This window comes from Parasteatoda tepidariorum, chromosome 6, assembly GCF_043381705.1.
Source record: "Parasteatoda tepidariorum isolate YZ-2023 chromosome 6, CAS_Ptep_4.0, whole genome shotgun sequence".
NCBI classification, from domain to species: domain Eukaryota; kingdom Metazoa; phylum Arthropoda; class Arachnida; order Araneae; family Theridiidae; genus Parasteatoda; species Parasteatoda tepidariorum.
Genome location: NC_092209.1, coordinates 32,768,239 through 32,782,485, shown reverse-complemented (window position 1 = coordinate 32,782,485; position 14,247 = coordinate 32,768,239). Strand labels below are relative to the sequence as shown.

General features: G+C 28.2%; 2 protein-coding genes across 2 annotated transcripts; both read right to left on the bottom strand.

Moving 5' to 3' along the window:
* Positions 1 to 622: 622 nt before the first annotated feature.
* On the bottom strand, positions 623 to 3,813 carry LOC107446324 (adult-specific rigid cuticular protein 15.7-like). The gene is made up of 4 exons (XM_043054402.2): positions 3,720 to 3,813; positions 2,271 to 2,378; positions 1,644 to 2,192; positions 623 to 827 (listed from the first exon to the last, which is right to left on the bottom strand). Exons 1-3 carry the CDS (start codon positions 3,729 to 3,731, stop codon positions 1,659 to 1,661), a joined length of 654 nt encoding a protein of 217 aa, XP_042910336.1. The 5' UTR covers positions 3,732 to 3,813; the 3' UTR covers positions 623 to 827; positions 1,644 to 1,658.
* Positions 3,814 to 10,836: 7,023 nt separating this feature from the next.
* Positions 10,837 to 13,967, bottom strand: LOC107446325 (adult-specific rigid cuticular protein 15.7-like). Its single transcript, XM_016060939.1, has 4 exons — positions 13,897 to 13,967; positions 12,494 to 12,601; positions 11,849 to 12,415; positions 10,837 to 11,045 (listed from the first exon to the last, which is right to left on the bottom strand). The coding sequence occupies exons 1-3, from the start codon at positions 13,906 to 13,908 to the stop codon at positions 11,864 to 11,866; spliced, it is 672 nt and encodes a 223-aa protein (XP_015916425.1). The 5' UTR covers positions 13,909 to 13,967; the 3' UTR covers positions 10,837 to 11,045; positions 11,849 to 11,863.
* Between the last annotated feature and the right edge of the window lie 280 nt (positions 13,968 to 14,247).

Sequence of the window (14,247 nt, the reverse complement as noted above, 5' to 3'; positions counted from 1 at the left end):
GACGGGTATACAATGCAAGGTAAATTTATTACTTAAATGTAAGAAATATTTTCCTGGATTCTTATAAAAATTAGGTAGAATCTCTGCACTGTATGACAATGACATTTCTTTCTGGAAAAACCCATTATTTTGGTTAATAAAAGCAAAATATACGGTACTTAAACCATTAATTTGATAATTTTTCCGTTGAAATGATTTACCACAAATTCTGTTTTTAAAAATAAATTTTTTTTTAATTACACATTTTGCAAAAAATACCGAACTAAAAAGTAAATTTAACCGAAGAAAGGGTTCTTGTAAAACGCTCTAAGACTTCATAATAAAAGAACCAAATATTATCACAATTACTAAACTGTTTCACATAGTGTATATATTTTATTAACTTAACCAACATAATTACCAAAGACTTCCGTGAAAATTATCGAGGTTTTTGGTATTCCCATAGGTCCAGAAACACGTTAAATTTTACTATATTCTGTTAGTTTTGACAATGCTTTTTCCCTCACTTTTGTAAAGGTTATCAGTCAATCGCAAATTTTTTTTGTCTCAATCCAATGTTCAAATAAAAAAATAAGTTTGTGTTAAGATAAAAAAACGAATCAATATGAAAATTGACAAGATATAAAAATAAATAAATATTTATTTACATAATATATCATGTATGATATATACAAGTCTTTTCAATTTGAACTTCGACAGTCAGAGAAAAAAGTAACATTATAAAAAGAGAATCGAAAGTTGCAATGTTGAAGCAGACATTTGATAACTCTTGTAAACAATGCAGCTATTAATCAAGTCATTCTTATTTCCTCCTCCATTAAAGTGACCTATAAATAAACAAAGTTGATAACTATATTGTAAATAGAGAAAGTTTTACCAAAATGCATTATTTCTTCATTATTTATAATTATTATTGTGAAAGAATTGCGTCTTTATTTAGCTAAAATGTATGCAAATGAATATAATTAGCATGAAGTAATTTATCCTTTAGTTATTGAACTAATATTTAAGATATTTGTAAAATTTGAGTAGCTTTATTTTTGGATATGCTATGGAAATTTTAAGAAGGTTTTTAATTTTTTTTTATTGGTGAAATATTTATTACATTTTTGATTATATATTATTTGATTATAATTTATAATCTGGTTATAATTTTGATAACTACATATTCATTTTTACATATTCATATATTTTACTAATTACAAATAGGTATATTGAATGAACAAAGCTTATGATGAGAAAACCCTAAATTATCTGAAATATGCAGATTTTTTCAAAAGGAGGTAGAACATGCTTTCAGATCAGCATCCTTAAATGCTTTTTATATGTGTGTTATGGAAATTAAATTTATCTAGGCCCTAGGGTATATGATAAACAAGATTTGCGATATTAAAAGGAAAATATTTTGTTTTGTTTTGAGGAATTACTTTTAGCCATTACAATAAAAACTATTGCTTTAATCAAAATAAGTTCAAAATTAGAATTTCAGTTTGCGAGTCAATTTATAGTAATTATTCTTAAATAACAGTCGTGCAGTTATTTGTTTTATTAACGTTATAATTTATATTATTTTATAGTTTTTTTGCAATATAATTAGTATAGAATTAAATAGTTAAACATACAATGGGGAAAATGTATCTTACCTAAGTTATAAACGTTTAATAATGTCCACCATAGCCATATCCGAGACCTTTACCAACTCCATATCCTAAAGTAGCACTATGCCCGAGAACACCTCCATAACCAAGACCGACTCCATATCCGAGATCAGTACCATATCCAAGACCTGCACCATATCCAAGACCTGCTCCATGTCCAAGACCAGCACCATATCCGAGATAAGCTCCATGACCAAGACCAGCACCATATCCAAGACCATAAGCAGGAGCGATGACAGCAGCGTGTCCAACTACGGCAGGGGCAGCGTGTGCGATATCAGCAGGAGCAGCGTATGGACTAGCGATGATAGCAGCGGCTGGTGCACTGTGAGCGGTACCAGGTTCGTTGGTCTTGACAACAGCTCTGAATCCATGTCCATCGGCAACGTATTCAACCTTTCTTGCGCGTCCATCTATGTCAGCGAGAGTGTATGATCCCTTCTTGTTTCCATGAGCATCTCCTACTTCAGATCTGGAGTTGGTGGCTCCTTTGCCATCCTTGATGTCGTAAGCAAAAGCGTAATTTCCATGTCCCTAATAGAATTTAATAAATATTTTAAATTCGAATAAACATATTTATAACAATTAGTTTCATATCAGAAAAATACTTACATCTTGAACTTGTTGTCGTGCACTAACTCCGGTATTGACTAGGTGTCCATGTCCAGCAAGGAGAAGGCTAGCATTGGCTGCGGCCAAGACAGCAAAAAGAATGGATACCTGAAACATTTAGTGGTTTTATAAATAAATATATATATATAAGACAAAATTGCGAAAATGTCCTTATATATCAGTTTTAGAAGTTAACTCTTCACGTCATTGATTTTTCATGTAGCATTTCGAAAGTACTGATATTTAAAAGATCCATTCGCTGAAAATTGAGGCAGTTTAATAAGAAAAGTAAGTGCATCCGTTTTATTTATTCCAATGACAGAGAACACTACTGGATATAGCAGTATCTGCAGGTAATTTTAATACTATTTTTGTGATTTAAGAAAACAAAACACTAAGTGGGAAGAAATTACTGTTATCTCAAAACTTGCTTCTTTTGAAAATTAAAAACTGAATATAGAGTACACCACAAAGAACAAAAAGAAAAGATTTTTTTCCCCTGTAACTGGATAACAGACTTTACTGTAAATAAAATTTACAGAAAATAAAACTTGAGATTAAAAAACATAAATTTTTTAAGAATAATTTTTAAAAGTATAATTTTTAAGTGTAATTTACAAATTTAAGGTTTGCAATTATCGCTACATGCTCTTTAGATGCTTTTTTGTAATAATTGCCTCCGTCATACTGCGCTATCGACTCAGACAAATCAGAATTTATGAAGTTAGTGCTACAAATCCACTCCGTAAATTCTGCCACCAGGGTTTATTAAAAAGAAAATATTTATTAAAAATTCATTAGAAATTTATTAAAAAGAAAATAAATAAAAATAGAATTTGGAACACACCGAAAATGATGTGAAATTATAAACTAATAGTTTTTTTTTTATTATCTATAAATAAATGTTTTATTTTTGTAGATTGTGCTAGTTTCTAAGTGAAACTAGTTTCTAAATAAAACTTATGCTTTAACTTATAAACTTATCAACATCAGTCAATTTGAATTCAATATGATAAAATACACAAGATTTTCTTAAAGTTTACTAATTTTAACGCTTTAATAAATAATTCTGATAATTTTCTTTAAAGTTGTGTGCTACAATGCTTTGCGATAAAAACTTTTTATATTTTATAATAATTACAAAATTCTTTGTTTTTTTCCTTAAAACTTCTAAACAAATAGTACTTTAAAGCTTCTGTAAAAACTTGAAACATTGAAATTTTTAAAATTTCTTCGATTTAGTAATAAACTAAAAATTATAGAAACAAAAATATTTTTTTTGAGATAAATTTAGCTAGGAAAAGATTATTTTAGAGTTTCCGAAAGCTTACTAAAAAGAAATAGATAAGTAATTTTTACTTTCATTTAAAAGTAAATATTTAATTATACAATTCATAAATGTCTTAAACCTAGGCGAAATTTTAAAACTTAGGATATATGTTTGCTTACCTTAGAGATCATGTTTAGTGCTTTGAATTTCTGTGATATTGTAGGCTCTCAACACTACCTATATATACAAATGACACAAGGTCAGTATTACTTAAATTAGTGAGCTACTTGTTTGGAAAAAGCAGGAAAATATTCAGTTAAAAAAATTCAAAATAAAGCCGCACCCTTGAGAAGGACGAAACAAATACTTCCTGAAAAGTAGTTTAGAATGTAGAAAAATAAAGACAATAATGTCACTCTTTAGGCGCAGGTAAAAATAAAACTGACAAATTATGCGTTGCGTTACGGAGGTTAGTTCAGGGTGTATATCTTTTCAATTTCAAAGGTATTTTATAATAATTATTGATACAAAAAAGTGACCTTAACTTAATTAAAAGAAGTTATAATGCAGACGTATTGAACTCGAAAGTATAATTAAAATAAATTTGTCCTTATTAATTGTTGCATAGTTATTACAGTCAGGATATTCACATGAAACATTTCAAAAATTCGTAAAGAAACTCTCAGTTTGATAACTATTTTATGCATATTAATATTAAAGGACGTAAAAAGGCATTTTTTTACAGGAACTATTAGCTTATTTAACTTCAGAAATTTGTTTTTTCTTAAACTTGTCCTATCAAAGAAAAACAATACAGCGAAATCTTCAAAAAATGAAAAAAAAATTAAACCTTGCTTTGATTATTCATCCTTTTTAGGATTATTGCTCCAAAATCGTGATTTGATTTTGTTAAAAAATGTAAAAGATAGAGCACAATAAGTCGAGAGTGTCGAGATGTGACATGTTTGAACAATTGAATTCGTACGCTCAGTTGAGTTCAGTTGATTTACGGATTTGCTCTCTCCTATCAAAAAATATTTTAGTAAAATATTATCTTTTGAACTTTTTCATTGAAATAATTTTTTGAATTATATTAGAAAAAAGAAATTATCATACTTTCAATATAAATAGTTGAAAATGCATCTTTTTCAGCTGTAATAAATTTTAATGGAGGCTGCAGAGAGTTATTGATAGTTTTATAACAATTACAAATAAATGTAGGTTAAGCAGTCGAATAATATTCTCACAATGAAGTTGGTCGCATAATTTTGGCTGTTTCTCTTTAAACGTAGGAAGAGTCTAATGATTGAGAAGAAAAAGAACTAGACTAGCATTTGAGACTACTGAAAATGATGGAGAAAAAAATATCTTTTTAACCTGGTATTGATTACAATATAGTTAGTTTCAAAATTTTATACATTTATATGGTTTATTGATCATATAAAAATTTAAATGCAATTCACTCGGAACTATGTTTCTTTCACTTGCAATATCTCTAAATAGTACAATTTATCGAACAATTTACTTCAAATTTTGACTTAATGTTCACGATAAATATAGATTTAGTTGCACGTTGTAATTGGATTGAATGGTTTTGAGTAATCCAAATATAACTTAATTTGTGTTATTTTTTTGATTTTATTGATCATATAAAATTATAATTAGTTGCACGTTGTAATTGGATTGAATGGTTTTGAGTAATCCAAATATAACTTAATTTGTGTTATTTTTTTGATTTTTCTTTCTAAACACAGCCATTTTGAGAACATAATTTATTTTTTAAAAGTCTTGCGTGCAACGAAGGCTACATTCATGTAGTTTCAAAAATTAAAACGGAATCAAATTTGGGTGAATTTGATTCCGTTTAAAAGTACATCAGAAGTCAAAACTAGAGATGAAATTAATCGTTTCGCAGAAAGTAAGCATATATAAGAATTTATTTTAGTATGTTAGGGGAAATATTGCGTCTGTATTTCAATTTTGTCTTCCTAAAAAATTTGTCCCCTGCGATGCCCTTGCTTGTGTAACAATTTACAGAAATAATTTGTGACTTGTGCTTAACTTGAAAACTAATTTAAATATTTGTTTGGGAAATAAGTTTAATAAATTTAAAAAAAGTTTTTTTAATGATAAAAACGAGTTATGATTAGTTGAATATTTATGTGGTTGCTCAGTATCCCCTCATTAGAGAACTTTAAAAATAACTTTATGGATTAATTTGTTTGGTGCATAAGTTAAATTTCTTTGTATGTAATCAAAATTATTCAATACAAATGCGTTATGCTAAATAAAACATCAATTGTAATGGACGGGCACATGATTTAAATCTCCAGTATTGTCAACAACCAGCAAAAATTTGCAGTGGTTTTCGTTTTTATGTGTCGCAAAACTCCAGTTAAATTCGTTTAATTTTATTTTATATCCATCTTTGAACATCCAACGCAATTTTTGGGTTTGCGATTATCAATATTCAGCTATGTATTCTTGTAAATTTGAACCAAACACAGAAGACAAAAGATCTTCTGCATTAAGCACAGGAAAAACTATTTAACTTTTGTGGAGATCTGTTTGACGGAACTAACCCCCATTTGAGCTACATGGAGAAGAAAATCTTGAAAATCGGGATTCGAATCCCGGTCACCTCATTAGAAATCAAGTGAACTTGACCCTGAGCCGTAGCGACTCTGATAAGTTAATTTTAAAAAAAAAACAACTTTTGCTCGTTATTTAATTATTGACTTCTTTTCAAAAGGTTAAAATTAATCTGAAATGAGAGTGGATAATTAGCTTACAAGTTTTTACTGACAGCGATAGAAAAGGGATTTTTAAATAAAAGACTTGAAAAAGTAGTCTAAATCACTTAAATAGTAATTTTGTGCAAAGAATTCTTTTTAGTTTAATAAATTTTGTATACTATGTATTCCAGATAATAATTTTTGCATAAAAAAACATTATTTTGTTAGTAAAGAAAGTATTAGCTTGTGCTCAGTCTGAAGTTAAACCAAATGAGAAGAGCTAGAACAATGCAACTGAAGCAGCTGTTCTGTACTGAAGAACATTCTTTAGAGACGAAACACAATATTCGTTTCGACATTTAAAAGCTTGAAAAAGAAAGGAACTAAATTTCGTAGCTCGAAAGTATAAATTTTAGCCTTTCTTGCGACTCTAGCATGTATGTATTTAGCAGTAAGGTTTACTTTTTTTATATCATCAATATCCGATATTTTATATAATATTTTACTTCGTTTATCAGAAATAGTTGCAGTATGTGCTATATGATGAGAAAAAAGCATATGTACTAGCATACATCGTAAATATTTTTCTAAACTTCTTAAAAAGCAATGAAAATCTTGACAGCTAAATTAAACAGAAAGATTTCATGGTTTAGAATTACTGAGCTTCAAGTATCTGAAAATATTTTTAATAAAAGATGTTTTTATCGATGAGTAAGGGAGATCAAACTGGGTTTAAGAATTAAGGGTGGAAAAAGGATGATAGCGTATAACTATTCAATTATGTTTTTAAACTGAGTAATTTTATTTAGCAAACAAAAGAAAAATCAATTTTTTTTCAGATTTCTCTCAAAAGATACTATAGTAAAACCTCTCCAGAACGACTATTCTCCGTTCCACAGTAAAATAGTTGTTGAGGATGCTCGTTTTTAGAGAGATTACCTCAATTGATATCGAAATATACAATGTAGCATGAATTTTATCAAACTATTTTAATTTTAGTCAGTGCCAAAATTTTAAGTTTATTTTAGTGATTTTAAGTTTAGTTAGCGTCAATCTACTGATATAATTATGCGTAAACACAAATTCCCCAATTCTGAATGATGGATCTACTTTGAATTAATAAAAAATAATGTTTTTTTTGTTTAAATTTGAATTTAATTTTATATCATAAAAATTTGTTTGTTTTAAAAGATAAGAAGAGGTTGATTTGTGTGAAATGCTTAGTTTTCTTCAAATATTTTTTTTTTAAATTGAACTTTCTGTTTAAAATTGAATTATCGTCTTTGGCGAGCTCTGACTTCCATCGATCACTTTCAAAGATCGTCAAAAAGAGCTCACTAAAAAAGAGCTTTACACAAATATTTGGAATATATTTTATTCTAATTTGTTCTGTTAACATTTTTTTGTTTTGATAGTTTTTAGTGTTTCCTTTTTTTTTTAACCATTTCCGCACTTGGTTCAGAGGTTTTGCTTGATCACTGGGAGATTTTTGATACTCTTTCCTAAAGGTGTTTTTCAACACAAAGTCTATGGAAAGAACTCCTCGCCTCCCAAAAAAGGTCGCTATGTAGATGAGGTCGCAACATAGAGGTGGCCTTTCCTGGAGGTTTCTCTGTAATGTGGGAGAAATTGTCTCTAACAAGGGAAACTAGGGAAGTGTGACTCACCATAGACTATTAGTTATTGTAATTGTCTCATAATCCAATTAATTTGTAATTAATTGGATAATTAATTAATTTGCTAATTAATAAATTATTCAGAAAATTAATTAATCGTTTCGTAATTGCTAATTATTAATTAATTGTTAATGAATTATTAATTAATTAATTGATTTGCAATTACATACTCCAATTAATTTGGAAAGTTTTTTAAATAAAAAAAATTAAAAAAACTTGATGTCAATTTTTTTTTAAAATTAACCTAACAGGTTTTTCTGAAAAACTACAGATATATAAAATTTTCAAAATCAATTTTAATAATAAATATGCATTATATAGTACGTGAAAGTACCACAAAATTAATTGGAGTATGAGACAATTACAATAAGTAATAGTCTGCATTGAAGTAATAAAATATCGATTTTTCTATATATTGAATTATTTTTTATCTCTCATAGGACCTTCTATTTGCCGAAACGAATGTTGCCCCCTAAAATTATTCCTCATAAGGCATACATCCCACTAGTTTATTTCAAAATTGGCGAGTCACACTTCCCTAGTTTCCCTTGTAAGTAGTACATAGTTCTCTGAATTGAGAAGTTAAAAACATCATCATCACTAGTGCGACAGCAGGGTGGGCCTTTTCTTTTTTTTGCAGTTTTCCTTGAGTGCAAGATCTTGCCATTTAAGTTACCCTGATTGCTTCAAAATCTGCAGTAATGGAGTCATGTTATCGACGTTCTGCCCGTCCTTTCCATCCTTAAATCATCCCCAAATGATTTAAGTTTTAAAATATTACGTGTTGCGTTAGTTGTAATTAAACAGCTAATAGTTTCTGAAGGTCTAATTCTGTGCTACCTTATTGATTTTATAGTTAAAGTATAGAATGAATTACAATCAAAGTTACAGCGTAATATTTTTTTTACCAATTAAGCCTCAAAAGTTAATACATTAGCTAATTTTTTTATATTCAAATTTTAAGAAGTAGCAGAGTAAGGATATGACGTTATATATAAAAAAAATTCGAGTTCTATTGATTAGATAAATTTTAATGCTCTTTTTAACAGCAGAATGTCATGCATTTCATTTTGAATTTATGTTTTCAATGTTATTTTAAACCTTTTTAAAATAAATATTTTTTACTTATGCGTCTTAAATTAAATCTACCTCTTAATGGTAATACGTTCTGCACATTTCGCTATATCTCGAGAACTTTTTAAACGAACTGAAATGTTTTACACGCAACTATAAGATTCGTTTATCCAAAAATAATTGCATGCAAAAAATATTTATTATTTTCTATTATTTTATTTCATAATAGTCGAAAATTTTTTAATTGCAAGATATACAATTTTTTTACGTCATTTTGAAGAAAGTAATTTTACATGGCAAAATACATAATATCAGCAAAATCGGTAACTGAAGTTCCTAAGACTTTTCGTATCCTGAGAATTCGTAGAATCCTAAATCCAGAGAAGTATCCTGAGAATTTGTATTTTTAAAATTTGATAAATCTATATATTTTGAAAATAAATCTAGATTCTTTCTACTATTTGGTTAATTTCTTATAAAACCTAATTTAGTCAACGAGATTTAATTGTTTTATAAGTATTAACGTTACATTGATGCAATACTAATACTTAGACCGTTACTAAGAAACAGCGTGAGTTTTTAAAGTACTAATATTAGTTAAGCTATTAAAAAATTGCAAATAATAATTACATGTATAAACGCTATACATACAGAGTTGAATGGCCGAATTTTAAATAATTATACTTTCAAAATTTTTACATGTATTTAAATCATTTAAAAAAAAAGAAAAATATTTTTTTTAAAATTTTTTAAATGTTTGATGTATCAACTTTTTGTTATACGATAAACTTCAAATCAGTAAATTGTTTTCAGGGCATTCGGTAGTGTCTCACAAAAAAGGATGTCTAAAGCTGAACAAAAACGTTTAAATTATTGCAGTAGTTGTAGTTCTAAAAGAGTAGTTTCAACGTTCGGATAATAAGAGATTTACCCCTGATAACCAAGATAACCTGATACATGATAACCAAGATCAACGATTTCTTTGATGAAGTTCCCCCTAAGATATTGCTTTTTAAACTATCGATGCTGGAAACAACACAAGAACAGTATTTGAACAACCGAATGTTAGGAAGGAATTCTGACAAGGTGCTTGTCGTGATGGAAGTGCTTCGGGTGGGAAAAATCCATAATTCTGCTTAATAAAATCGAAATATACGGTATTTAAACCATTCATTTAATAATTTTCTAGTTCATATGGTAAGGATTTACCTTAAATTGTTCCTTTTCAAAATTATTATATTTTTTTATCTCACATTTTTTCAAAAAATGAAAAACTGAAAAGTAAATTTAACCGAATAAAGGGTTCTTGTGACATGCTGTAAGATCTCATAATAAAATTATCAAATCTTATCATAATTACTAAACTGTATTACATATTATATATATACATATATATATGTATTTATTATCTAGTATAATATTATTGCCTCACTCATATTCATTTTCTGGCCAATCCTTGGTAAATAACAGATCAAACACGCTTTAGTACTGCAGTAAGAACCCGCTATGAAATAAAAGTCCTCTATTTACGCTTTTAACTCCATTTGCGCTTNATATATATATATTGTTAGCTTAACGAAAATAATTACCAAAGACTTCCTTGAAAATTATCAAGATTTATGGTATTCCCATAGAGCCTGAAACACGTTAAATGTTACCATATTCTGTTAGTTTTGACGATGCTTTTTCATTCACTTTAGTAAAGGTTACCGATCAAAAGCAATTTTTTTTGTATCAATCCAAATGCTCAAATAAAAAAATAAGTTTGTGTTTAGATAAAAAATCGAATCAATATGAAAATTGACAAAATATAAAAATAAATAAATATTTATTTACATAATATATCAAGAATGAGAGATCCAAATCTTTGCAATTTGAACTTTAACAGGAAGAGAAAAAAAATAACATTATAAGAAGAGAATCGAAAGTTGCAATGTTGAAACTGACATTTGATAACTCTCGTAAACAATGCAGCTATTATTAATCAAGTCATTCTTATTTCCTCCTCCATTAAAGTGACCTATAAATAAACAAAGTTGATAACTGTATTGTAAATAGAGAAAGTTTTGCCAAAATGCATTATTTCTTCATTATTTATAATTATTATTGGGAAAGAATTGCATCTTTATTTAGCTAAAATGTATGCAAATGAATATAATTAGCATAAAATTATTTATCCTTTAGTTATTGTACTAATATTTAAATTATTTTTAAAATTTGCATCGCTTAATTTTTGGATATGCTGTAGGAGTTTAAAAAGATTTATAATTTTTTTATTGGTGAAACATTTACCACATTTTTGTTTATATATTATTTGATTATATTATATAATCTGGTTACAATTTTGATAGCTACATATTTCTTTTTATATATTCATATATTTTACTATATAGGTATATTGAATGAACAAAGTTTATGATGACAAACCCTAAATTATCTGAAAATTGCAGATTTTTTCAAAAGGAGGTAGAACATGCTTTCAGATTAGCATCTTTAAATAATTTTATATATGTGTGCTAAAGAAATTAAATTTATGTAGGTTTTATGATAAACAAGATTAGCGATAGTAAAAGGAAAATATTTTGTTTTGTTTTGAGGAATTACTTTTAGCCATTACAATAAAAATTATTGCTTTAATTAGAATAAGTTCAAAATTTGAATAAATTCAATTGCGAGTCACTTTTTAGTGATTGTGCTTAAATAACAGCCGTGCAATTATTTGTTTTATTAACGTTATAATTTATATTATTTTTGTAGTTTTTTTGTAATATAATTAGTATAGAATTAAATAGTTAAACATACAATGGGAAAAATGTATCTTACCTAAGTTACAAGCGTTTAATAATGTCCACCATAGCCATATCCGAGACCTTTACCAACTCCATATCCTAAGGTAGAACCATGCCCGAGAACACCTCCATATCCAAGACCGACTCCATATCCGAGATCAGCACCATATCCAAGACCTGCACCATATCCAAGACCTGCTCCATGTCCAAGACCAGCACCATAACCGAGACCAGCTCCATGACCAAGACCAGCACCATATCCAAGACCAGCACCGTATCCAAGACCATGAGCAGGAGCGATGACAGCAGCGTGTCCAACTACCGCAGGGGCAGCGTGTGCGATATCAGCAGGAGCAGCGTATGGACTAGCGATGACAGCAGCTGCTGGTGCACTGTGAGCGGTACCAGGTTCGTTGGTCTTGACAACAGCTCTGAATCCATGTCCATCAGCAACGTATTCAACCTTTCTTGCTCGTCCATAGATGTCAGCGAGAGTGTATGATCCCTTCTTGTTTCCATGAGCATCTCCTACTTCAGATCTGGAGTTGGTGGCTCCTTTGCCATCCTTGATGTCGTAAGCAAAAGCGTAATTTCCATGTCCCTAATAGAATTTAATAAATATTTTAAATTCGAATAAACATATTTATAACAATTAGTTTTATATCAGAAAAATACTTACATCTTGAACTTGTTGTCGTGCACTAACTCCGGTATTGACTAGGTGTCCATGTCCAGCAAGGAGAAGGCTAGCATTGGCTGCGGCCAAGACAGCAAAAAGAATGGATACCTGAAACATTTAGTGGTTTTAAATAAATATATATAAGGCAACCTTGCGAAAATCTTCTCATATATCAGTATCAGAAGGTAACTCTTCACGTCTATGTATTTTATGTAACATTTCGAACAGTACTGATATTTAAAAGATCCATTTACTGAAAATAGATGCAGTTTAATAAGAAAAGTTAGTGCAGCAGTTTTATTTATTGGTATGACAGAAAACACTACATTATATAGAAGTATCTGCAGGTTATTTCAATACTATTTCTACATAAAGAAAAATAAAATTAGTAGAAATTACTCAGATCTCAAAACTTGCTTCTTTTGAAATTTAAAAACTGAATATAGAGTCCACCGCAGAGAACAAAAAGAAAAGATTTTTCTTCTGTAACTTGATAAAAAGCTTAACTCTATAAGAATTTATTCAAACCATTTAGAATCATTGCATTTAATAAAACTTGAGATTAAAAAACATAAATTTTTCAAGTATAATTTTTAAGCATAACTTATAATTTTTTAGATTGGCAAATATCGCTACATCCTCTTTAGATGCTTTTTTGTAATAATAACCTCCGTTTGAATGAGTTAAGGACTCTGATGAATTAGAATTTTTGAAGTTAGTGCTACAGATCCACTCCGTAAATTCTGCTACCAGGGTTTATAGTAAATTTTTATTAAAACGAAAATGAATGAAAATAGTATTTGGAGAACACAGGATATGATGTAAAATTATAATCTAATAGTTTTTTTATTATATATAAATAAATGTTTTTCGCAGATTATACTAGTTTCTAAATTAAACTAGTTTCTAAATAAGACTTTTGCTTTTTATCTTTCAACATCAGTCAATTTGTCCGCAAAATGATAAAATAAACAAAATATTCTTTAAGTTTACTAATTTTAACACTTTAATAAATAATGCTGATAATTTTCTTTAAAGTTGTGTGCCACAATGCCTTGCGATAAAAACTTCTTATATTTTATAATAATTATAAAATTGTATGTTTTTTTCTTAAAACTATTAGTATTTTAAAGCTTTTGTAAGAACTTAGAGCATTAAATAAACATTAATGAAAATTTAAATTTCTTTTATACTGTAACAAACTAAAAATTATGGAAAAATAATTCTTGTTTGAGATATTGTAAAATTAACTAAGAAAACTTTTTTTAGGGTTCCCGAAAGCTTACTAAAAAGAGATATCTAAGTAATTCTTACTTTCATTTAAAAGTTATACTTAATTATACAATTCATAAGTGTCTTAAACTTATGCGAAATTTTAAAACTTAGGATATATGTTTGCTTACCTTAGAGATCATGTTAAGTGCTTCGAATTTTTGTGATATGAAAAGTTCTCAACACAACCTATTTATACAAATGACACAAGGTCAGTATTAATTTAATTGGTGAGCTACTTGTTTTGAAAAAGCGGAAAAATATTCATTAAAAAAATAAAAAATAAAGCCTCACCCTTGAGAAGGACGAAACAAATACTTCCTGAAAAGTAGTTTAGAATAAAATAAAGACAATAAATGCCGCGCTTCTGGCCCAGATAAAAATAAAATTGAAAAATTATGCGTTGCGTTGCGGAGATTAGTTCAGGGTGTATATCTTTTCAATTTCTAAGGTATTTTATAATAATTATTAATATAAAAAAG